Source organism: Gambusia affinis, linkage group LG22, assembly GCF_019740435.1.
Source record: "Gambusia affinis linkage group LG22, SWU_Gaff_1.0, whole genome shotgun sequence".
In the NCBI taxonomy this organism is placed as follows: Eukaryota; Metazoa; Chordata; class Actinopteri; order Cyprinodontiformes; family Poeciliidae; genus Gambusia; species Gambusia affinis.
The window spans coordinates 6,303,209-6,330,066 of record NC_057889.1 but is presented as its reverse complement, the minus strand read 5'-3'; the positions used below and the strand labels follow the sequence as shown (position 1 = coordinate 6,330,066).

General features: G+C 36.6%; 1 protein-coding gene across 15 annotated transcripts in view; it reads right to left on the bottom strand.

The window, feature by feature from the left end:
* The window catches only part of ptprk (protein tyrosine phosphatase receptor type K), a 104,816-nt gene extending 79,518 nt beyond the window's left edge, over positions 1-25,298 (bottom strand). For 9 of the 15 annotated variants that reach the window (XM_044105777.1, XM_044105779.1, XM_044105783.1 and 6 more), the window contains exons 1-2: positions 25,000-25,297; positions 18,987-19,010 (exon numbers count right to left, since the gene is read on the bottom strand). In XM_044105777.1, coding sequence (XP_043961712.1) covers positions 18,987-19,010; positions 25,000-25,081 — 106 coding nt within the window. In that variant the 5' untranslated portion in view covers positions 25,082-25,297. Of the gene's footprint in view, positions 1-18,986; positions 19,011-24,999 lie in introns of all 15 variants that reach the window. The other 6 variants (XM_044105787.1, XM_044105789.1, XM_044105790.1 and 3 more) reach the window with 4 other exon arrangements.
* Positions 25,299-26,858: the final 1,560 nt, after the last annotated feature.

Genomic DNA, 26,858 nt, shown 5'->3' with positions numbered 1-26,858 from the left:
ATCTATTCAATCTCTTTTACTTCCAATCTTTCAGGGCCTTTTTCATTTCTTTGCTTTTTTCCCCTATCTCTATATGTTTCCTTTTTCATTTTTTCCTTCTGTCCATTTCTTTTGAGATCCTTTGCATTGCATTTTACTAGATCTGACTTTTTTTTATGTCTGTCATTCTATGTATCAGCTTGCCTGTCGGACTAATATAATAAGTACGGACACCGCTGAGGAGTGGCAGAGAGAGAAGAAAGGAGTGTCTAGTGGGGAGAATCCAGCGGAGAAGAGGAGAGGAGCATAAAAAAGGTGCTGTGTTAAAAAGCTGAGTCCACCACAGCAGTCACAACAAATTCATCTCTCCCTCTTCCCATTCTTTCCTTCTTTTGCAATACTCTCACTTTGATACAAGCTGGCCTCAGTAATACAATAAAGAACTTGGCTCAGCTCGGTGTGTCAGCATGCAGGAGTGAGTGTGTGAAACGTGTGGGTGTGTGTGCGTAAGGTAGACGACACCTCTTACTCCCTACTCTCCGTCTCATCATTGCAGCTGTTCCACAGAGGTGTGTTTCAATATATCACCCTGTCACACACACACACATACACACAGACACGGTCCCTGCTTAATAAGCGGTATTCAGAGCTCTTGGGTTTATAGAAAGCTGAAACTGCACTCCTACACAAATCTGGAGCCTTTCTAACTTTCCTTCTTTTCTTTATTTATGCCCTTTATTCTTTTTTTTTGTCTTTGTTGCCATTTTTTCCATTTCTACCTCTTTTCATTTCGGTTCCTTTCTTCTGGTCCTTCTTTTTGAAGTTCTTTTTAATTTATTCACTCTCTTATTCCACAATGAATCGCTTTCCTTAAAGCAAATTTTTCCCTATTTACACAATTTGTATTCCAGAAAATGTAACAGTTGGAAAAAAGGAGGGAGAAAGCTAAAGCAGCACACAAAAAATGTACACCGTCTTTATCATGAAAACTCTGAGTTCTGTGACTTGTCTATTTGTTACTTTAGTGTAACACATGGCTAAATATTATTACAGAGTAAACACACACCCACATGGCAAAAAACACTCCCCAGCAGTTGCAGAATCCTTCAGCAGGGCCGTGTGCACCACCACTCTGAAACGGCCTGAGACGTGTGACAAAAGAAGTTTGAACTGATCTGCTCTCAAAAATCCCTAAGTCCCAGTCCAATCAAACAATCATGGGATAAGTCAGCACAAGCCCAAACCACAGAGGCCCAACACAACAATCCACAAGATGCTAAGTAGCCTCTGCCAGACACCATTGGAGAGCCCCTCAAGACTCTGTGTTGATGCTCCACTGGATTACAGTTCATTTAGTTCCATCAAAGGGAAAGGCGCTAGATTAAGTAATATTGTTGTGGTTCAAAGATGGGGATGCTCTGATATATGAAGCTCTTCCTCTGACTTTCAATAAAATAATGCAAAGCAAAGTGTTTAAGTAAATTCAGATTTCTTACAAGCTGTACTTATTAAATAAAATTAAATATACAGACATACTTGATATATTAAGCAACATTTGAATATCATATGTATGACACAAGCACTTTTCATACAAACTTAAAACATGAACAAAATATTTCTTAACTTACGGACAAACAGAGAAATGGATTAGCAGCTGTTAGCATCACATTTCTTACTGAATCCAACAGGACATAGTTTTAATTTTAAGTACTGGAGTATCATATGTCAAATAACATGCACTTCCTGTCTCCATCCTTCAAAACAATTTATCTGACTTCAACTGTTCTCAATGCTCATTCAAATGATTAAAAGTATTCCATCGTTTCCGCTCCCTCCTTTCATCCCTCAAGTACACTAAAATTCCTATTCTAAGGGACGTTTAAACACTGTTTACTACAGTAAAACGCCATTGTGTCATTTGCTTCGCTTCACAGTAAAGCATCATGTTAAGTGTGAGCAATCTGTCAGTGGTCTGCTGACTTTCAAACATGGGGCAGAAGGAGAAAGGAGAAAAAAAGAGGAAAAAGAGCAAAGAAAGAGCCAGAGGAGGAGAGTGGACACCTGGATGGGTCCAGAAGCTCTGCAGGGTGTAGGGGAGAAATCAAGAAGACGGGAGGATGGGTAGAAGGGTGGGCACTTTCTTTCAGCTGTTCCCCATATGGGTGAGTATGCGTGTGTGTGTGTGTAGGGTCCATATGTGCATTATTGCTGGAGGAGTTGAACAGGGGGCCTGCCAGATGGACAACACACACACACAAGTGACAGTTTCCGCCCACTATCATCATGTAACTAGAGTTCGGCAATTCTTCTCCATGCAAGGAGCATGTATACAGTATTCTCACTTTTGAAGCTTCGACTTATGAACAGAAGGTGTTCTTGCTCAGCAAATCAAGAAAAAGGATTTTATGACCAGTCCTGCACAATTCAGCAGCATTGGTAATATTAGTTAGCTCTGCTATTTCGGCTGACAAACTATGCATACAGTAATAAATTTGATTCCAATATTTTAAGATTACAGAGTTTCTGATACTAACTTGAATGTTTCAGGATGCGCATCAACAAATCCATGTTCAGCCCATTACAACATAGCCTTGATTTACTCTGTTAGTTTTGGTGTTTTTTGTAAAATATACAAGATACAAGAACAGCAATCGAAATATTTTTTCCTCATATCACATTACAGCCATGAGCAGTCATTAACTATTCATATTAGAAGCAGAGGCGCTGTCACACCACTGTGTGATGGAAATCAGTGGATGTAAATATTTCAGAACAAACTTAATAATGGGAGGATTCCCACATAAAGTTGTGTTTATCATCTCATATATTCACAGCAAGTAAAGCTTGTATTACTTACTCTGATGATAATTCAGATCCTGTCCACAACTTTGAGATTTCAAAAAGGCCATTAACATTTCTGAATTCAGTTGCAGAAATGTCTCAACAAGTCATAGAAGACTCAGTTTTGCAAACAGCGTCTTACAACTCTGACTTCATTTTTTTGGTAGCTAACTTTGAGACTTCTTCCTGCAGTAACAACTGTCGTTGTTGTCATTGAGACCTGATGTCTCAAAATGATAACCCTGGAAAATGCCTGAACACATAAACTTTTTAAGCGCTATTTTTTTTTCTTTTAGCATACAGCAAACCAAAAGCCCTCCTCTAAAAGTCACTGTTCATTTTGCAAATCACCTTTAGTAGCCAACCAGGAGTTCAGGTAGTTTTATCCAAATGTTTTACCATTACTTGATTGAGGAAATACTCTGAAAGTCACCCTGTAATGCTATATGCTACAATTATCAAAGGCCAGGGCTGTATGCATAAGAGTAAGTGGGACTCATAACAGATTATAAGAGACACGATGGATATGGATCAGGAAAGAGTCTATGCTCTCCTGAGCCTTTAATTAGCCACTAATTGAGCCTTTTTGGCATTAATAAAAATATATTTTTAAATGGTCACATTTAAAGCAAACTCTTATGATTCCATATGAGTTTGTAAATGGTTCCTACCATTTATAGTGATACAGTTTGGTTTTTTTAACTTCTGACCAGATTGTTAGGATGGAAACTGACAAACTGATACAACTCCAGCTATAAACCGCAAGTCAGAATGTGCTAAGCATTCAATTTTTTTTTTTATTTACAGTATTAATTGGGCACTCAGTAAATTTGTGTTTCATTTGGTTAATAGCAAAATATCCAAAGTGGAGAATAAAAAAAAAAGTTAAACTAAAACTGGTAAGTAAATTTGCATATGTATGATACAAGCTTCACTTTAAAGTACAACCAAGAAGTGTACTTCATGTCAAGTGAAACCAAAACCATTTTCATTAAGAGCAGATCCTACAAAGCTCTCAAAGAAAATTGTCTCTTTTGAACCCTATCAACCTTTCCCTCTTAGCACACACAAACACATCCGCCAATATGCACACACACACTCTTCAAACCCTTAGCACTCACCACAGATCATCCACTGAACTAGTTCTTTGTGAATGTGTGTTAGCTGCTCCCTTTCGGTGTGCTGAGGTTAGAGGTTAAATGAAAGCTATTAAGATTCATCTGAGTTCACAACCAGCAAACCAAACACCCAACACTTTCACAGGCGCACACACAAAATGTGCATAATGAAATTGGGGTGACGCTGCATCAAAGTGCAGCAATTGTCTCTGCTCTATGTTTGTCTCTTGTCTATCGTTTAGCAAAAACTGAAATCCCTGAATGCATAATGAATGCATTAATGTAGTGCTAAACAGTGCAATAATTTTCTGCACATTTTTCTCTCATTGCTTTTTTTCCTATTCTGTAAAGTGATTTTTGCAATAGGACCTGTTCTGTGACTTCAGTGGAAATCACCATAAATCGGTTTCTGTACAGCTGACCGTCTCTCTGTGGATCTGTTGTGACATGCTGTTGACACATTTCACAATACTCGCTCTGTTTGCCCTCCTGCTGCCTCCCGGGATGAATAAAGGAAAAGAAGGATGGGGTGAAGAGGGTTACAGATAGAGGGGACAAAGAGAGGGATGAATAAAGCAATGATTGAAGTCATTCCATCTTCACACCTCCAGATTGGAAATCCACAAGCAATTTCCTACTTTGACAATGTTTATCATGGAAAAAAAAAAAAAGAGTGCGCACAAGGGTGTTTTATTTGCCTCTCCGTTAATCCTTTCCTTACTGGCAAATTCACAGACTTACTAACAAGAAACTAACTGACATTTTTTCCATCTGAACTTCTACACACTTATGCAAACACATCCAGCAGATAAACACTCTGCAGGATGGATGAGCAGACCCCGCATCAGTCCCAGCATGCCTCCCTGCTCTCAGGCAGGGGACTCTGTCAGCACCACAGTTTATTGTCAGGACACATCATCAGCAGCCACGGCAACTAATTAAGACCTGCCTGTCAGGCCTATGGTCACTGCAGATGTGTGAAAATATATACAAACAGACAAACACATTCGTGTAATTAACTACCTGTCATAAACACACACGAACTTGCAAAAAAGGAAAAACAAGTCTTCAGCTAGTGTCACTGTGTCTGCCAAGAGACATCAACACATTCAGTGCATTACTCACTAGTTATTAGTCACACACCCAAACCTAACTCCTGATAGTAACATACTCAGAGATAGAATGTAGTGAGTTTTTTTTATGTGGCATGGGCAGTTTTTTGAGGATGGTTCTGATCAGAGAAGTAAAGAGAGTAGATCTTCTATACACACAACTTTCTTCGAGTTAAAAGAGTACTAACAAAAACTACTTTACAAAACAGATTAGGTGCCTATTTTCTGATGCATCACTAAAATCCAGTAGGTGTAGAAAAAATTGCAAATATAATGTAATGTTGCTCACTAGAGATCAACAGTCAAATACAGAGTAGTTCAATGTTCTTGTTAGTTAAGGTGGAATTCCTTCCATTATGGTGATTTTTGAAACTTTTTATAGCTTATTTGGAGTTTTAAACAAATAATCTTCTCTCATACCAAGTTCTATCCACTGATTACCACTTACAGGTTAAAAATGAATCATATTTTGATTGATATAGCATGATCAGTTGAATTGGACTGTATGTATTACAAGTAGGAGGAAACACAAGTGCATAGGCTAAATACTAGCCTATTCAATTTGCTACATCAGGTTGAAAATCTTTTCTTTTTTATTATATGAGTTGAATAAATTATATATTTTATATATTGTATTTTTTTTTTCTTTGCAACTTTTGACATGCAACACTAAAGCATCATGCAAGGGAAAAACAGCCAATTTTCTGGCCAATTGATTTGTTAGTATGAATAGTATTTTGATTTCTTATTTTGCATGTATTGAATTTACTCAAATGTAAATGAATCCCATTTATGTTGATCTCTGCTTAATTAGCCTACCATCTACCTTATTTCACGACAACATGAAATTAGATTTAAACTTTCACTCCATTGCTGAGGTCAAACTGAAACTGCTCCGACAAAATGCTTAGGAATGTGAAACAGAAACAGGCCCCCTGAAAGACAAACAGGCTGGTTTCAGAGCAGAAAACGGCCAACCAGCACGCAGAATCCCAGTCACTTAGCAATGTAAACATACACACACAAGAACAGACACTAACACGACCTAGAATGAAAAGCAAAGTTCAGAGCACATCTGTTAGATAAACATCTTGCAATATCTCCCCTGTATTAGTCAGAGAGAAACCTAATTACAATTAATAAATAAATGTGAAAGCTTGTTCAATTTTTACATAGCAGGAGAGCTTAAAGAATTAAACCTTAATCCAATCATAGGATTGAAAAGAATGGAAACAGCTAGATGCAAAGAAAAAAAAAACAAATAAAAAAATATTAAGACCTGCTTCCTATCAAAACAACTACGGTAACTTTCACTGCCTCCCTCCTCTGTTATCAGCAGATACGAAGGTTAGAGAAGAAAAAATATGCAGCTGCAAGGGTTTGTTGTGTCAGTCTGCTCTTGTCTGCTCTGTTCTTGCATACTTCCTTATCATACTTCAAAAAGCTCTTGCTCCATCTCTGATATATATTTCCCCCACTATTCCTCTGCAACATTAACTCTCATTTCACTCTCCTCTATTTTGTGAAGGATTACAGCTCAGGCTTGTGCCACGCAGGTGGTGGCTTGTAACATACATCTAAATAGCTTCTTATCTTGGTTATGAGTCAGAACACCACCACATACTTTTCTGTTTTGTTTTTGTTTTGTTTTGTTTAGTTAGTTTTTTGTTAGTTTTTTTTTCAAAAATTCCATTGGTCTGTTTAACTCAGCAGAAACAACACTGCACATCTATTTGCCATGTACTGCACAACTTAAAGTGCTGTCAAAGGATGAAAAAAAAATTCAACTTTGCCAAGGTGAAAGCCAGAAAAATAGATTGCCATTTCAGCTTGAAATCCAAGAGGCATCATCATGGGTTTCAATTACTATTTGAGAGTCTCAGGATTTTAAGGTAATCTAATTTGGTACATGGCAACCGGAAGTGTAATTAATTCACAATCTGCTCCATGTGGGGTGCATAACAACACATATCTCTGCAGGGATTTTTTTTCAGTTTTATTCCTTCAACAAGGTTATAGATATGAAAACAGATAGCAACAAAAACAGTGTGTTGAACACTACACTATTATGATAAAATAAGCTGATTTTGCAGAAGCCAAGAAATAGAATTCACACCTATTTGGGCATAAAAGACCGAAAACTCGCCATAACAGCCAGATTTGGCTAAAGCAAAAACTCTGCCAAAAGCTTAAGCCCACTCTATGTTCACAGCATCATTTAGAAAGGTTGGATTTTTTATTTATTTATCGCATGTAGGTGGAGACTCTCCACTTGGATGAGTTGGCTGCAAGCAATGTTGGGCTTTTTTTGTTAAGAGACCGCGCGATGTGATTAAAGTGACTCATGTTCTCGGGAATCCCTGGAGAAGTACTGTGTATGGTATATTCTGTGTTGGCGTAAAATCAGTCCAAACTTTAACATGGATACACAATTTAATGAAGGTTTACATTGTTATCTATTTTTCAATTGTATAATTGGTATAAATCAGCAGAGATGCCATCGTCATGCTTTTCCTGGCCAATTCTGACTTTCAGTTTCTAAAAGTTCTCAACAACTCTAATTATAACTTTTACCTGACTCCAATTTTTATCCTAAGGACTATAACACATAAATGAGAAAACATGCTAAAAAAAATTACAGTGGTTTTAAATCCAACTGAAAATAAAGGCTTTACAAGATTATCTCAATTTATGAATCGAAAGTACATATCTCTAACCTTTTTTGACACTCAATGTGTTAAGCATCAAAGTCCAAGCAATTAGTTTTGAGGAATCTAATACAAAACAATCTTACTTTCCAATTTTAGTCCTGTAAATCATAGATCTGAGCCAATCAAAGTAAAACTATATAATATTTTGTTTGGAAATTTCAAACCCATTAAACATTTCGTGTGTATTTAAATCAAAAGGTTTTCTCTAAAGATTACATCACAACTTCATTCTATTGTAAATAGTTAACCAGTGTTTAGTAGCATTAAGTTAATTTGTACTATGAGACAGTGTTGTAGAGGTTGGGGCATTAAGACACAAATTCAGAACAATAAAACATCTAAAAACATTTATCTTAATCAGAATCATTCCAGAAATTTTATATCTTTTCTACTTGCATTGTAGATGGCTAAAAGAAAATATGTGACCTGAGTACTTTACTGATTTATTAAAAAAATAAACTTGCAAAAACAATGACTAAAACCTAAAGCAGCTAAACTATATATCATTGGGATTAGCTATTGGCATAAACACCAGTAAAAGTGATTACTCTATCCAATTATGATGGCTTCAGCCACAAAATGGTAAAATCAGTCCACACACTCATCTCATTAAATTATATTGTTTTGTAGGTAAGCATGTATTTTAGTAATGCAATTCATTTATTTCTTTACATGAATCTAAAAGTGATGTTGCAAAGTACGCACATAACATTATTGGGTTGTAAGAATGTATTCTGTTGTATTAATTATGTAAATCAGTTTTTGAGTTACCTGCTTTGTGGAGTTGGCCATTTCCTGTTTGGGGAAGAGGTGTGGCCAAGACATGAGGAAGCACAATGCCAGCTCAGCAGAACCAACCGTGTGTTTGTCAGCAATGTGGGTGTTTAAGTTTTAGGTGAATTATTTGGTTCTTAACTTGTGTAGGAAATTGCTTTCCATATTGTACAGAAATAATCTGGCAAAGTAACTATTTAAATTTTTCTTCTGTTTCTTTGTGTTACATCAGTTTTTTTAGTTATGTGGTATATACTTCATATGTGCAGTCACTTTTTTAAGTAGAGGTATTGTTTGTTAACCTCTTTCATAGACTCAATAATAACATTTTAAAATGAGTCACTTTTGAACTTCTCTGAGGTTAAATAGAAAAAAAAACATTTTGAAAATACTTTTTGCTGTGTCCGTGATGCCTCTACTGCTCAGTCCCTTACAGTGATGTATTTCTAAAATACCTACTAATAGAAGAACTAATACAATCAGAATTTTAACCACAACACTGATACCAAATGAACATTTCAGAATTATATATGCCAACCTTGCTTGAGATCTGACCTGCTGATTTTTTTCTAAATCAGTAACATACAAAAGCTTGATTAAGTAAACAGTGTTTTAAATCTGCAGCTAGATGTAATTAACTTTAACTGAAAAGGGTACAGCAGGTTCCTTCATAGAAAAAGTAGTTTTAAATCCAACAGAAAAAGAATTCAAAGATTATCCCCATTTATGGATCAAATATTATCCCCATATATGCATCAAGGATTATATCCATTTGTTCATCAAAGCTTATGTTTCTAACCTACATTTGATAAGAAAGTGCATCAGAGACTATGCTGTTTGTTAATGCCTTTGAAAACCAAAAATGAAGGAGTTTCCAGTTCTGTTGCATTTATAAAATATGGAAATAAACTTTGTATTTTTTGCATGTCACCGGCGATCAATGTAAATCTGATCCATTTTGATCTGAGGATAAATTACCAGAGCATCACTAAGAAGCATCCCTGCTTTTACACTTATATAAGAGTCTTTCGTTCACATCTTCTGTACAAAAGAACACTGTTCAATGTCACAAATTATGAAGATGACCACTTATTATTTGCATCAGAAGGTATATCCTCTAAGTGCATTTTGCCATCTAATAAGCTCACATTAGGCCACACCACTGCTCCAGTTTATCAAACCCATTGCTCTCCTTCCTTTCTAACTTCTGCTCCCTCAATTAAAGACCCCCGTCCCCTCCTTCTGCCTCTGTTGCTCTCTTTGGACCACTAACCTTGATTCACTGTTCTACTCAACACAGCCTTAGGCTGGGACACACAAAAATGTGGTGCATGTACAGACAGGCAGATTTACAAGCAAACACCCAACAGCATCCACTGAAAGGACCATATATGCAGTACATGCACCCTACAGTGGTAAAGTATAAGTGGTTAATGTGAGGCCATTGTGAGGGGAACGCGTGGCTAACCAAAACCACATGTAGTCGACGTTCTCACTCACTCTGGCCAAAGGTATGCGAGAGTTAAGAGTGTGTTTGTGAGTGTGAAGGGGGAGGTGTGATAGAAAGCAGACCTCAGAAGGAGAGGCAGAGTGAGCTCATGGCTGGACTGCAACATTTATTCAAGCAGAGAGTAGTTGTGTAGAGCAGACATGTTTGAGGTGTCCAGCTGTGACTGTGGTCTGCTCCAATGACCGTTGCAGGAGAGCAACAAGTCATAACAAGGACAGAGTTTAACTTACTGCATGGCAACACAAATATAGCAAAACTGTTTTTTTGGAAATATTTCCAAATAAAATCTTTTATCGCATTAGGAAGCAATTTATCTTCTCTCTTCATCTTTAAATCATGTCAGTGTTTTTTCACATCATCTTGCCATCTGAAATACTGATCTGCACATAATAACCTATAATAATCTAATAAAAATGTCATTTCCTTTACCTATGATCAAGAAACTAGATTTCACATCTTCATTACCAACTCTTGTGCAATGGTGAAGTCACAGCTATAAAAACAGCAGCAGCAACTTTTAACTTGAATGAAAAATAACCAGTGAAAGTGGAATTAAACTGCACTTAAATCTAAAAGTTACACAATGATGTAATTTTAATTATGGTTTTTCTGCATATATTTCAAGATTCTTTAGATCTTTTGACATTTGCATTCGTTTTCTATAATTTATTTTCAATTGCACTTGTCTGAATGAGAGAAACAGGAAAAAGGATTTCAGTATATTCGATTTTAGTTTGTATTTTAATACTTGCTTGCCAATTAAAATAAGTTGACATTATTCATAACACAAGACATGAAATATTAAATGTTCAAATCCTTAAGCAAGTCATATAGATATAAAGTCTGTACACAAAGTATTCAGCCTCTGAATTTTTCACTCTATGCTTCATTGCAGTCATTTGCTAAAATAAAAAAAGAATCATATTATTTCTCATGAACATACACTCAGCATCCCATTTTGACATTAAAAAACCTGAAATGTAGAAATTTTTGCAAATGTATTAAAAAAGAAAAACTGAAATATCCCACAGTATGTTTTTGAGTTGTCAACTTGTCTGTCATTGAACATTTATTCCAAAAAATTGGGAACCTTTTGAAAATCTTAGCACTGAAGTCAGTGCTATAGCAATAACACACAAAATATGTTGTTTTTAAAATACAGATCAGTTATACCAAAAGTTTTAAATGTACTTTTTCCCAAGATTTTATATCTCTTTTATAATAATAAATAATAAACCTGTGCTTTACGGCAACTCTTCTCCTATGGCGTGATGTCGCCTAAGCTATAATAAATATTTAAATATTTGTCATGGCTGAAATCTGTGCAAAAAATGCTTTGAATTTTGTTATATCTCATGCTACAAATTTTTTTTTTTATTGAATTTGCTAAAATTTGTAAATGCAGGTGAAAGCTGTATAAAAATCAAACTATGGAAATCAGCAACAGAATTGCTTGCTGCAGTTCTCTAGCACTTTGAGTCATCTTTAAAACTCAACACACAGAGACAGCTGTAGTTGTGTTTTAAACCTATACTTAACTTCAAGTAACCTGCTTTGTGGGACTAATCCTATGAGACGGAGCGACACTGTGTGTTAAGGTAGTACGGTGCCAATGTGTGTGTGTCTTTGTGCCTGATCCTTAGCGTAAGAGACAGTTAATGTCATTGAGAGGTAGCACTGTATCTGCTAACCGTTACTCCAACTAGACAGCTTGCTTGGCACACACTCTCAAATAACCGGCACACACAGGTTTTATACAAACACACTTTATTTACGGCCCAACTCAGTCGTAGGGAAAATTAACATGGCTACCTGATGCAAAGGAACAACATTTTTCTAAAATGTCTTACATTTTGAGGTCCTCTTCTGGGTGACTCAGGAAAGATTTAGGTACAAAACATTGAAACAAAATACTCACAACATCTTTCCTGAAAGTCTAAGAGGCTTTGATTTAAAGGGGAAAAGGTATGGCAAAGACAAAGGGGTGAGAATGCTCTATGCCTGCATGACATGGTAGAGCAGATTTTGTACTTAGGATTTTGAGCAATCAGATAAATTGTTGCCTTTTAGAGCTACATTCACTGGCACCAGCTGGAAATACTTAAGTAGATTACAGCTTCCTTCTTTCATGTGAAACAGAGTTTTAAGACAAGCTGGTTTAAAGAGTTTTCCTCCTCAACCATTGTTCTGTTGTTACCCCAACTTTCTCTTTTCCATCTGCAAATTCCACCTTAAGTAAACCCTAGTGCTTTACCCATGTAATGCAACACCATTGAATGTGGATTTGGAAACCCCACTCAAGCTCTTGTTGTGTGTGGGGGGGAGAGATAAGGAAACTGGAGAAACAAGAAGGAATGGGAGTGGGAGCAATAGATTGTGTAGTAGAGGTAAATGTAGAGGGGGTGGTAAAGAGGAGGACAGCAGGAGAAAAGAGTGAAGGAAGAAGAAGTGCGTGAGAAGGGGGAGGGTTGCATAAACATTGCGTTGCTGTGTTTTGGTGGGTCATAAATTCCAAGCAGGAGAACTAGAAGAGGGGGAAAGAGGTAACCTAACCTTTGCAAAAAAAGAAGGGAGGGGAGAGAAGTTTCAGTTAAATAATAGATTTTCCTTCACTTCTACAGCAAAAGTTAAGTTTGCTAAATATCAGCATCTCAGGGGAGTTTAGGTTTACCAAATGTTTTGTGACTTTCACTCTCATGACTTTCTTCTATGACTGAAAACATTGCATGTCCTATTTTGGCATCTTTCTTGGAGCACATGTTTTGCAGCTGTATGCCTGTTGGGAGTTTCTCTGCCTCCTCTTTCTTATCCATCCAATGGAAAGGGTGCACTGTTTAGACCTTTTCAAAAATCTCTGGGCTTCTCTAAACTAAACTGGCAAACTCAGATTAAGGGTTTCCCACCAAAAGTTGATTCAGCGCTGCTCCAGAAAACTCACAAAAACGAGAGCCTGGGGGAATTACTGTCTCAGTGGCTGTTCTCACGCTGCAATCAATGGAAACCAAGGAAAAACTATTGTGTAGTCTCATGAATGCATTGATATAAATCTCTAAGTTGCCTGTTTGTGGGTATGAGGCTAAGAGACTCCTCAGTTTTGACTATTACTTCTTCACCATAGTTTATTTTAATGTCGCTCACTTCCTTACAGTGATGTCCGAGCTCTTTTTCATTATGTGAGCAGTAAACATGTCAGGCTTAATGTTATCTGTGGAAGTGGAGTAAAGCATGAAGATATACCTACTAGATTTGACAAATCCAAATCTCTGGTTTGATTTATGTGACTCGTAATATTTTGGCATAAACCCCAGCAGGCCATTTTGGCACAAAATTGTTTCAATTAATTTTGCCTTTACTTACAGTAAGTTAAGCACGAAGTTAGTAAAATACATGTGGGCAATATGTGTTTTGCTTTTTACTCCTCTAATAATTTACAATACAAATGTGTCAAAAATATCCATTATTGGGGTGTTTATTTTAAAATGTAAAAACAAATCATCTAAAGGGTGCTATTTATGTAAAAGAAAAGATCTATCTAATACATCTAATACATAGATAAATTTGCTGTAATTTCATTAAATATAAAAGCTCTAATTAAATGCTTAATCGTTTCTGCTTAGCTTATTTTGCCCGTCTCTGGATTAAGCTTTGTACAACATTTTACCAGGAAATTGGAAAGTTAAAGATGATAAGGGAAAGATGATTCATTTTGATTGTAAACATCAAAAGTTTAATATTCTCCCTTTATCATCCTTATTTTCAAAATAATTAGCCTCTTTGATGCTATCACTCATTTGTGGATTACATTTTGGTGGATAACAACCTGAAGTTGTCACCAGAGGAATTCCAACAAGTCTCTGGAAAATCTTTCAAACTCCATCACATTAGATGGTCTTTTGGTTTGGACTTTTTGATTTATGTTCATTCTACAGATTTCAAAAAGGTTTCAAGTAAAGGCTTTGTGCAAGTCAGTTGATATTATTCACCTTAATGCTCTGGCTTCACCAGCAGCAATGTTTTGGGCTATTGTCATGATGGAAGACAAAGAGATACTCAGGCTACGTCTTAGATGGGGCTGCTTTAGGTTTTCTTTCAAAACATATTTTTTCCATGGTTCCTTCCACTTTGACAAAATTCCCAGTTTCAGGCAGAGTGAAGCCACCAGTTTCACTGTATTGACAATGTGATTTTAAAAAATGAGCAACATCTCTATGACAAAGACTCTAGTTTCATCTCATCGGACCAAAGAACATTCTTATAGAATGCATATTCTTTGCCCTTTATATGCTTCAGTCTGGCTAGAAGGTGTCACTTCTGCAAAGGGAAGTTTATTCTTGATCTGCAACTTTGCAGCCAATTCCTTTGCACAGCTCTAATTTCTGACCTGGCCAAGAAATTTATTAGCGTCCTTGCAGTTGTTCAGGGGTCTGTAGAGACACCTCTCATGAGTTTTTATTCAAGGGTCTTCCAAACCTTTCATTTCCTGTTTCTTTCAGGTTTGTACTTGTGCTTTGTGGTTCCTTTTGAACTACTGATGATTCTTTCCAGCGCAGTCCTTGATGCTTGGAAATGCTGTGATAACTTTATTTATTCCTCTTCTGCTTTGTAAACATCAACAACTCTTGTCTAAGTCAAAACTGATTTCTTTTGTTGATTTTTTACAACTGACAGCACCAGTCTTTACTGGACTTCCTTACAGCATGTACATTAGGAGAAACCTTCTTAATTTTCCTCTAGATATCATTTAGATTTTTATCTTTTAGTGGAACAAATTAATTTCTGTGTGCAAAGTAAAATTAAATTCAAATTAAATCCAAATTAAAACCGGAACCTTTGAAAAATGAAAAATGTTGGGAAATACAATAACATTTTCTAGTAGTGTGGGGAAAAATCCCCCACTGCACAGTGGACTCCCACATATTCACAGTTCAGTATTTCCGGATTCACCTATTAGCATATCTAAAATATTTGAAAGAAAATGCAGCTTTGCAGGCCAAACTAATAAAGAAGACTTCTGCTGTAGTGACAAAATTGTTTCCACTGTGTACAGTAACGCATGTTAAGTTGTATTAGGTTTTGGAACTATTGAAATAGTCAGTTACAAGCATCTTTTAACATATTTTCAAGTATTCGCAGATATAAGCTATACACAGGAGGCTATGGTCCATAACCCCAGCAAAGACAAAGTGTCAATTGTGTTCTTAACCTTTATGTGTGTCATTTATGCATATGATGAACTATAAAAAAATAAACTGACAAGCCATGCGTACAAAGTAATATCTGTATGGATACAAAAAGAAGCAGCAATTACTATATATGAAGCTGCAAAGGGAAAAACTGACCAGGGATTGAAAAGACTGTGGTTGAGATTTTGATATGATGGCCACCAGTTGTGCTGAACCCACGTTATCTTCTCTTTTCTGTAGTTTTTGTTTTTTAAGAATTTTCTAATACCCTCAGAGAGCTTAGCCACAATCATAAAGCCATCATGAGTGGGTTTAATGCTACAGAAATGTTTTCAGTATGGGCCTTTTGATTTAGAGCACATTACATCACTTTTAAGTGTCAAGGACTGGAGTGGGAAGAATCATCAGTGGTTCAAAGTTTACATAACTTTGAACAGGTACTATTAAGCAGATAAAAATAAAAGTGCATGGAGATACACAACAGACATTGAGCACCCCCACTATATTTCTATGTTTGTCAACATGGAAGGAAAAGTCTGGAAGAACAACAAATAATATGCAGAGATGCTCAAACCCCCAACTCTTGGGAACCAACAATGGTAAAACAACCCAAAAAGCTATATTTCAGACTGAACTCCTGAATTATGGTCTTATCACAGGGAGTGTTTCAGACATCAAGGCTGAGATGGACCAGCCAGAAAACTGACAGAGATGCAGACAGCCACTCAACATTTTAGTGTCTGTCTCCACACTCCCACACACAGCCTGTCTTTTAGAGTGAGTGACTGTAGGTTCGTATACACGATCACTGTCAGGCTGACCATGTGTCTGCAGTCATCTGCAGCAAGGAAGGACATACAAAACCTGCCAGGGACACGGACAGACTAAACGACAGATTAAGGTGGCAGACAGACAGATTTTGAGTGAAAAAAAAAAACCCTATAAGATTATTTGGTGGAAAAATTGGAATATCTGATGAAAGATTTTTATCGCCACAAAACCAGAGGAACAGAAGTGTGGTGATGTGAAGATATGTGCCTGTGGATGAAGATGATAATCTTAATGGACTGGACAGCTAGCTCTCTTTAAGCCCCTGATTTGCACAAGCTTGCATGTCCACACAAACACACACAAACACAAGAGGGTTTACATATCTCAAAAGCTTTCCACCACGTCTGATCTGAAATCAGCTTAAATTGGAGAGAACTGATAGAAAGGAACGTAAGGGCACTGACAATCTGTCCTTTCATAACATGAAGATGAACATGTAGAAACTTTATGGATGAGAGTGAATGAAGCTCAATGCCATGTGGAAAGTCTTCATAAAAAAATCAAGAGATCTGCATTGAGTTTTTCTTACCCTGCAAATGGGTTGCTCTTAGCAACTTTTGTGGTATTTGCTTGATTGTACCTTGCATTTGTCTGACAGATATCTTTATAACTGAACTAAGAAACTTTTTATTATCCTGCATCCAAAGCTGTATGCAGAGAAGCCACAAGGCTTTTTCAGTTCACCTGAGGGTATGTGCAGATTGGTTGTCTGATCTGATCAAAACAACAAAACCCTCAACAGAATAGTACACAAATTAAATAAAATACACTGCGCATAGTTTGTCTGATCCAGATAAATGAATTAAAAATTGCATAAACCTAATGATTTTTTTTTTCAATTACTTTAGTCTTCATACAAACAAAAAAATAAACAGACTTATTTGAAAAGGCTAACCCAGGGTTAGCTAAACTTTAACCAATGAACCATCCATATCCCCTCCGCCAATGACCCTCAGGGGTTTGGCTCAACCCATGTCTCATCAAACATTTGCTAAACTTCCTGAGGAGTTACAGGAATTAGTTACACTGAACAAGAGAGTAAAACTTATTAACACATAAGTTAGATAGAATTTTGTTCTACTTATTCTACTCTGTTAAATTGTGAAATTCAACAACTGTTATTGTAGATTCTTCTTCAGGGCACTTTTGTTAAAATGATATGTTTTGTCAAAACATGTATAATTTTTATACATGTTTAATCATGCATTAAACACAAGTTGTAAATGAGAAACAGGATAATATGCCCTTTAGTCCTTATAACCCAACAAAGAGAAATGCTGGAGCATTCCACAGATAGTTGGAGATCGTCCTTTTTCCTTCAAAATGAATCATCCAACTTTGCATCCAACTTAGCTTCACTGATATTCTCATTAGTTCACTTATTTATTTATGAGTGAAAATAACTGCTCTGTGATAAAGAGCTGTTTCTTACAATCCAGACACAAAATTCAAATCCATTCCCACAAGAGGTTTATGCAAACAGTTACTATCACTTTAATTACTTCAAAATTAAGCAATAATAATTTATGCTTATTCTGTTAAACTGGTTTTATCTCCTTTCATTTAATCTTTCAATTTTAATGGGGTTTCTTTGTTTTTAAGGGCACATTGCACAGCTTTTATTATTTTAAATACACTTTCTAAAGAAGGTTGATTTGATAGAAATTGTGGCAGTATCTTTTCTTTTCTTATCAAAAACAATTTATTAATTCAGCTTTTAAAGGATTTAAGATAAGAGCTGATACAAAACAAGACAAACCCATTTTCCCGTTTAAGTCATACCTCATATGAATTAACAGCATTTAATGAGTTTTCATTAAATCAAAAACATTTTTTGCATTCAGTCAATAGCTTGACTTTTTGGTGCACTGCATTCCAATTTATGTATTGAAACATTTTGTAGAATAAAAGAGTGCTACCTTTTAAAAAGTAACAGAAGATTAAGTATTCAGTCTATATTTGAATGAAAAAAAAATCTGTTTTGTTAATTAAAAACCTTGAGGGAAACCACACAGCCACAAAGAAAACTCTCTGCCTACAAGGCCAATATTCTCTTTAGTGGTTTACTTCCTTGTCACTTTCACAACCAACAACAACCATCTTAAAATGTATTGTTTGCTACGAGTGTTTGTGAAAGCGGGAAAAACAGATGGAGGAAAAAAAGACAAAATATGCGCCATGGGAGAAGAGAAATAAAAGAAAAAACAAAAGTGGAACAAAGGTGTTCTGCTACTGAAAGAACAAAGTTCCTCTGAGCTCCTTTATAGGAGAGCAGGCTCAGCTAAACAAACAGCACCTGGAAACTTCAAACTCCCCCAACAGCTGTCTAACTATACAGAAGGACAGACAGACAAAAACAGGAAACGAGACACAAAGACAAGCGGCAAACAGATTAATTGGCAGCCAGGTAAGCAGAGCCATAACTACAAGCGACAACAAGCCAGTACAAGATTGCTTCAAGTATTTCAGTGGTTCAAGCTATTTATGTAGACGAAAGAAAATTATGACAGACATGGCCTTAAGGTATGTGAATCACTGAAACTTATTTGACATTGAATCGAGTAATCAAAGAGCAAATCCAATAAATTGCAATGTCATAAAAAAAATACTATAAAAATAAAAACTATAAACTATACCTACAAGCTTTACTTTGATGTTTGCTTAAAAAGGTGTATGAAAGAAATTGTTAATGGTGTTACGGTGAGTTTAAAAAGTATCAAAATAACAGCTGAGCCATTAGTTTCAATGGGATGGATATGCACAACCAAAAAGCCTCTGGAAGGTGTAATGGAGGAGGGTAAATAATGAGAACAACAGATGTCAAGCTGGAAACAGAACCTAGAGTTAAAGCCATGGAACAATTATGACAATACTAAAAGAACGATGAAACATGAAACACAGCTCTATACCGACAAGTCGTAACTCACCCTTTTCTGCGCGCCCCAAGTGAGCTGGATCCAGCAGAAGCAAAGCAGAGAATAATAGGACAGAATTAGATTAGAAAGCATGCAAAGGTTCACAGATGCAAGAGAGATGTTCTCTGTATTCATTATTTATCATCAAATAGATAAGCTCCCTTAAAACCACGGAACTGAAACTAATTATTTGCACAGAAGATTATCTTGACGATTAAGTTGTCATTAGATAAAATTGTGTTTGTTTTACATATTGTTTCCAGAAAGTGAAAAAAAAAATCTTTAAACGTAAATTCGAACATTTATGACTAAGTTTCCAAACTTTTTGCCTTTCCAACACAAGCTTAACCTCAGCCTTTTTTCCTCAACCAGCCCTCATGGTAACCCTAAAAATAATCTCTTCCAAAACTGTCCTCACCTGCCACTGTTTCTCCCCATTTTCCAAACAATCACCAGCCAAACCTCCACTGAATATATTTTTAACACCAAAAGGCTAACCCACTTAGCTGGCAATGAGTCTTCTCACATCTGCCTGTGTATTTGTGTGTATATGCATGTGTCTGCGTACGTGCATGTAATATAATGTAATGAATTGGCTGTGAGCGTTGATTACTTAATCTGTCATTAGTCAGCCATGTGGACCAGTGTGTGTGTGTGTGTGTGGCTATTTGTGTGTGTGTGTATATAAATAAATATGAGTGTGGATGTATGAGAGGCAGCCTTGCACCAACAGCTGTGACCGGAGCCACACAGGGCAGAGCAGAGATTGATGATACTGGACTTGTATCATCATTTATCAGGGATGTGATGTTTCAGGCATTCGAGATTTGTTTTGAGTGCTCTGCCTCAGTTCATTTCTAAAGAACTTCATCACTTTCATGGGTCACTTGATTTGATTCGCCCAATGATTTGCCACAAGCTTGAAGAGGACCGTGCTTGCAAAATTATTAACGTTCCTTAAATGTTTTAAAACTTTATTACATTACTACTGAAACTGCAGTATTTTAATGAGATTTGATACAATAGACAAACACAAATTGGTGCATAACTGAGAAGTGGAAGGAAAATTATTCAGATTTTTTTAAAATATTTTTCTACAAAAACAATCTTAAAAGTGTGGCGTGCATGCAAATTCAGCTCCCTGACTCGAGATTTTGTGAAAACGTCCTCCCATACGATTACGGTTGCAAATCATGTGTGGCATCTCTGTATGAGCGTTGCACATCAACATACAAAAAATGTTTGGTGATTCTTTGTAAAACAGATCTAACAGGATGAAAAATGTCAGTAAACATCAGTTTGTTAATCCAATCCATCTTGTTGTAGGTTGTAAGTTACAATTCAGTAATGCAATTCAGATTCAGATTGTTGTCCTGCTTGAAGATGAAACTTAGTCTCACATTTTTCAAAAGTTTTCTTTCATGATAAGCCTGAATTTAGCTTAATTCAAAATCCCATTAACTGTGACAAGCTTCTCTGTGCCTGCTAAAGAAATGCCTCCCCACATGTTTCATGGTGGCAGTAGTAGTATTCAGATTGATGTGGAGAGAAAAGCATTTATACTGATATTAAATTACGAGTAGGTGACTTCTGAAAGTAAAAGAGTGTGCATTAACTTTGATTTAAACGTGCTAAAATAAACACAGCTGAAAGAAAGGTAAGCTACAATTCCCTGATTTTTTTATCTGTAGAAACATTTTCCTTAAACTGCACATTTTCTCTTAACTTTTGTCTTTTAACTAATATTTGAACATTGAAGTTTGTGGTTCTAGCATAACAAACTGTGAAAATGTGTAATGTTTTTTTTTGTTTTTTTGTAAGACACTGTAAATTTTATGTAGAGCATACCATTAGATAAAATTTATTACTCAAAGCCCTCATTAACCCGAAACCCAATACGAAAGCATGTGGCAATATTTCAAGTCAATCAGTTCACCCCATTCTGTTTAATCACTTAAAGAACATCGACCAAGTAATGAAGGAAACACTATTTAGGTTTAGAAACCACCATTCCAAATGTCCAAAGCATACAAGCATCTTTAGATTATTTGTTTTAAAGGTAATTTTAAACTAAGCAAAATGTAGCAACATTACACAACATTGCCATTAATAATAGCTTGTTTTACCAATCAATCTGCTATAACAGTGCACCATGTTGCAATAGGTTCAATCATCAAAACTGGAAAATAACTTTGAAAATTGAAAAGTTATAATTGGAAGGCTTAAATAAATGAAAAAAAAGTGATTTTTAACCCAAAAATGTAACATAGGTTTGTTTATGAGCTAAAACTACTTGATGCTGTGTAAGGGAAACACTGTATTTGACTTTACAAATGACCACAAAATGGGAACAAATCTTTACCAGGTTCGGGGTTATAAGAGTGATTAGGATGTGTGAAAACACCAAAATCATGTTTTTGAAAAATAAATTACTGTCCAATGTTTAGTAGGTTTGGTATATTATGTGCACCCAGCAGAAACAGCAATAACGGCATGATTTACAACCTGTCAATCATATCATCTTCCCAGAACCTCTCTCTCGCTGAGTTTGAACAACCACTATGTGTCGCTAATCCATTTCAACACAAATCCTCATATTCATTCATACCCCAGCACACACATGCACACAGTCTAATGAGGGATTAGCTAATGAATTCTCTCAACAGATTAATTACATTTTTCAGACTTCGTCCCCAAACAGCTCAAGGAATGAGCCAGTACTTTCAAAGAGAGAGAGATTTTTTTAATCTATCACCAAATTGAAATCAGTAGAAACAGATTGGCTTTGGGCAAAAAGGACGTTTGATTTGAGGAGAAGACATAAAAATGGATCTGAAGAACTGCAGACTGAGGCGTTACTTTTAACGAGAAAATAAATAAAACGGGCCTTTGATTTGGAGCCATTATACATGGCATGACTAGAATGAGAAGGCATTTTTCGCATGAATCTAAATGAGAGGCAAACATTTCAGATACTCTTCTTTGTACCGCTGTTCACCGGAGGGCTTAAAAGCGTCGTCCTGCCTCCGTCTCTTTAAGTGACAGCAAAGCACAAGAGCGGACACACAAATTCGCACCACACGCACACAAAAAAAGACAGACACACAATGATTCTCACACACACTTTCCCTCCTGCCGTTTTCACAGTCTCTTGAGTGGAGGAGATGCCCACGGCCAAAAACCAATGGTTTCTTGATTTCCCACCCCCCTGTCTCCATCTCTCCTCTTTCTCACTATCACTCCGCTTCTCTCGCCTTTTTCCATTAAAACACCCAATTTTGTTTCATCTCCTAAATGGAGCGGAAAAGTAATTATAATTAAACCAACTTGGTGCTAATGTTCAAAATACTGAAATAATTTACAGTTATAATTAAACCAGCTCAGATGTTGTGTTCAGTGGGAGCGGCAGTCTTCTAATTCGTCTGGAGACACTGATGGAAAACAATCATTTCACTTCATTAGGATTAAAGACGCCTTGAATCTGTGTCACAACTTGATCAGAGAGGAGGAAGATTTAGAAAGTTGTCAAATTAACACAAAACTCAGTCATTGACTTTATAAAGATGGTGGCGCGCAGGCTTGTTCGCGTTTGTCACACTGACTTTGTAAGTGATTAGTCAACATACAAATATGCAAAGCAGTACGATAAGAAGAAGTGTGGGAGATTTATGAGAATGACTCAATTTATAATTTGACACAGTAATTGGGAAACTAAAAACTGATAAAATAAGAACGAGACTAATTTATTGAAACAGATATTGGAGCACAGACTAAATAGCTTCTTTAATGTATAAAAGATCATTTTAAGTTTAAGATAATGTTTAACTGGTAGGATCCTTGCTTCTTTGCTGCCTTTTTAATGTATTAATTATTTTGCAGTTAATGCTGTCAGCCTTAATCTGAAATATTTTAATGAAGAAGAGTGCATATATAAGTTGCAAGATTTAATAATTATGTAACAACAAAAAACAATTTTGATCTGTTAAAGTGCCTGAATCTGGGACTTTATTACAGAATAATGCACTGCAGCAAAGATGCTGGCCAAAACTCTACTTATTAGCATGTACCTTATTATGACCTTATTGGCTTTCATGCACAAATAATTACTTATTATCCTGGAATGCAACTCTGTGCAAGTAATTTGTGTAAAACGTTATCCGAACGAATGATATTCCACATTTCCTCTTCCGAAGCAGAATCCAGTCACTTGTATTTACTTGCAAATTAACAGCACTCACATTCCCAAAGAGGCCTCAAAGAAATTCCACACATTTGTTGCCCTGAGGACCAAATGGCCCCAAGGGAGGGGAAGAAAGGGGGATAGTTCTGGGCTACAGGGTGGGGTGAAGGGTGACAATAAAAGGTTTGATGATAAAGTTGGAATTAATGCGGCCAGCAAGAATACTGGAGCAGAAAATTAGGTTTTTGTACAATGAATGTGGATTCATTTGCAGGACTTAACTGAAGCGTGTGCGTCCTTAAGGTTTTGGTTTGATTTTGAAGGTCAGCTCTCAAAACTGTTTAGTGAGTCTCGTTTTTTTCCTCTCTCTCTATATATATATGCACGAGTTGAAACAGAAACAACTGCTGAATGCGGAAATTAACGCACAGCAAACCCGCATTCAGTTTAGAGCGCTGGCTCAAATGGAACCAGATGCGCTGCAGGGACTGTCGAGGTCTGAGCAGCTCTGCTCAAACATCGCAGCAACGCGAAAAGTTGTAAAGTTGCAGAATCTCTAAACATCGCTGCTGCTGCAGCTGCTTCACCTGCAGGAGCGAATTCATGTTTCTTCGTGGCAAGATGGAGAAAGAGGGCTAGGAGGAGTGCAGATGCTTGATTTGCAATTCGGACAACTCAATTGTTAGGTCTTAAACATGCAAAAAGAGAACGACGAGCTGCGGAATGATGCGCTACGCACGGAAAGGAAATTAAATGAGTTCAGCGACTACTTTAGTTTCAGGTTTTCAACTTTCTGCGTGCCCTATGGTATCTTAAAGGACAAATTAACACATTTTTATCACCTCAAACAAAACAGCACTTAACCGATATATCTATAACCCGTATCTTTGCCAACCCAAAACATTTTAATTTAACCTAACCTCGGGAGGAGGGGTGAGGGGGATCTAAATCCAACTTAAAGGACTCTCGGACGAAGCCAAGAAAACAAGGTTACTGTAAAACTGCTTTAAACAAGATAGAAAAGATGATGATAAAAATTAAACGATCAGTTACGCACTAAGCTATATCCAAATAAACGCCTATATTATAGTTAGACACAATGAAAACGCATATAAAGTGCAGGATTGCTGCAAAAATATATGTAAATGGGTTCACTGTCATAGCACAAGGATATAATACTGTTTTTTCTAATACTGTGATGTCCGTGCGCACAATAACTTCTCCTCTCCATTCATGCGCTGCAGAAGAGGATGAACCGCACGCGTTGTCTATCCAGTCTTGTACCATCTTAGTAACCCGTTTTAAAAAATATACTTCTTAATAACAATAATAAAAGCAGCAGTAAATATTATCTATTTTATTCAAAGTACTTTTTTTTTCTCCTCAGACTTAAGATTTTGGTAAGAAAATTTCCGTTCCAAAACTTCAAACCATCTCATGTCGCAACTTAACTGAGTTTAATAAAGGGCTACATCCCAAACCTCTGATTCATTTCGTGGTAAGCTCAACCCACTTGGCAAAATAAAACAAGCTTACATGCGGGTTTGACTACACCGACGAATCGAACCTTTAACATTCAACCTGACAAAAATCTCCTTCAGCTCATAGAAAAGTACCATTCTCGCATCCGGCGTCATTTAAAAAGCTCCAACGAAGCTTTAAAACCGGTATGACGGGACATTGTCAAAGCGAAGGTTAACTTTTCCTCAACACCGTCACACACACCTGCCCGGAATTCGTTTACTTCCACAAAGAGAAAACGGCACACGTACGGTTTAAACTTCTCTTTACCTCTCTCAAACAACAGCAACACTCCAAACATTGTAATAGTTATTTTCCTTTTACCTGTAGGCAATTGAGCGGAGACGGAGCCAACTCTTGAACAGAGGATCACAACTCCCAGGAATACAGAGAAAAGTGTATCCATGGCTTTACGAGACTGCTCTCCTCCCGTGAAAAGTTTGCTCGGTCCAAGTTTCTTCAGTCGTCTCAGTCTTTCTCGTTTATAGGTTGTTATTCCATCTGTTGTTTTAGCTCCATTATTCAGTCCGTGCTCTCGCTTTTCGATTCCTGCGGGCGCTCGCGGACTCCACACTTTGTTTCACGCAGAGAGTGGAGAGGGAGCGCGAGGCGGAGTGAAGAGAGCGAGGTGTAGTGGGAGCTCGAGCGCAGCAGAGAGCTGGTGACGTCACGAGAAGGGAGTTGATTGAAATGTTGCTACATCTAAAAAATTATCTGGTGTACTATTTAGTGTTGTTACTAATGTTTAGAATTATCAGAAGGCTGATGTAGCGTCTTACACATTTGAAACATGTCTCAACACGTTTAAAAAGACAATTCCTTAACGTTTTAATGTCATAAAACCAAACAAAAAGTGGATTAAAAACTAGAAATTTCTTCCCAACAAAAGAAAAACAAATAAACAAAACAAAATAGCAATAGACAAATTAAAATATCACACAAAGAACAAAATAATATTTAGGAACAGCAGTGTTTCACACACATACATTTATCCTTAACAGATTTAGTGGCATTTATGCTGTTGGGCTAAAGGTAGTTTGGTGGCCTACACCAACAACTTTTGTAAAGAAAAGTTAAAATAGTTTAATGCACATCAGTTTCAAAACTTTTTGGCTTTGTCCTCATAAAAAACTTTTTTTTCAGCTATTTGTCCCTCATAGACTCAAAGATTTGAAAATGTTCCAGAAAACATTCCAGATCTGTGCAGTGTGATCTAATGCATTCATTAAAATATGCCAAAAAGATAGGCGTTAACCAACTACTCAAAAATTATTGAGCAGTAATTTTATTTAAAATATGACTTTTTTTAAATAGTCCAGTAGTTATGAGAGTCCAATAAATTTAAACAAGTCACCTTATATGATCGTTCATATCAAAACATACAAATTTTAATAAAAAAAAAAGCTATTTTTTTCTGCTTCTGGCTACTGCAAATTAAGTCATTAATAACATTTTTCCCACGGTACTTCATTGTGATAAACTCCCCCCTGAGGCACAACAACATGCCCCAACTTATTACAAAATAGCTTAGGGAGAGTTAAAATGACAAGCCTGAGGTGTCACAAAGCCTAATGAAGGTGAACAAACCAAATGCAGAGGGCAACAGGACAACTCATGTTATATGTCAACAAGGATAAAAAACAGTAGCAAGAAAAACTAGCACCAAACTGAGGAAACCGGACTACATTACATAATGACAGAGAAATGACCAAATACCTCCAGGTTTGGTGGTTACTAAACAAGGATCTGCAGTGCAAAGAGGCAGACAGCAAGTCTGTTGTAATTTCCATTGAGACAATAGTTATTGTGAAATTGTGCTGCATAAAAAAATGAAGAATTTGTCTAAACTATCACCATGTCATGACAGTATGGTATGAGACATATAATTTGTGAAAAGCTCAAACTCCTCCACCTTTATACTATTAGGTGTATACTATTACCGGTACTGCTATCTGCAAAATGAACCAAAAACAACCAATCAGAGCCAGGATAATGGTCTTAGTGGTGTTAATCATCCTCATGTACGTGCTGCTCAGTGTGCTAGGGAACTTAAGAACTTACCATTTCAGGAAAACTGTTTATCCACTGACTGGGAGCACCGGGAGAAAGTAGAGAAGCTAATTTTTCTCACAGATTATCCTAAACAAATATTGAAAAAAATACATTTTCCATCAAAGGTACAC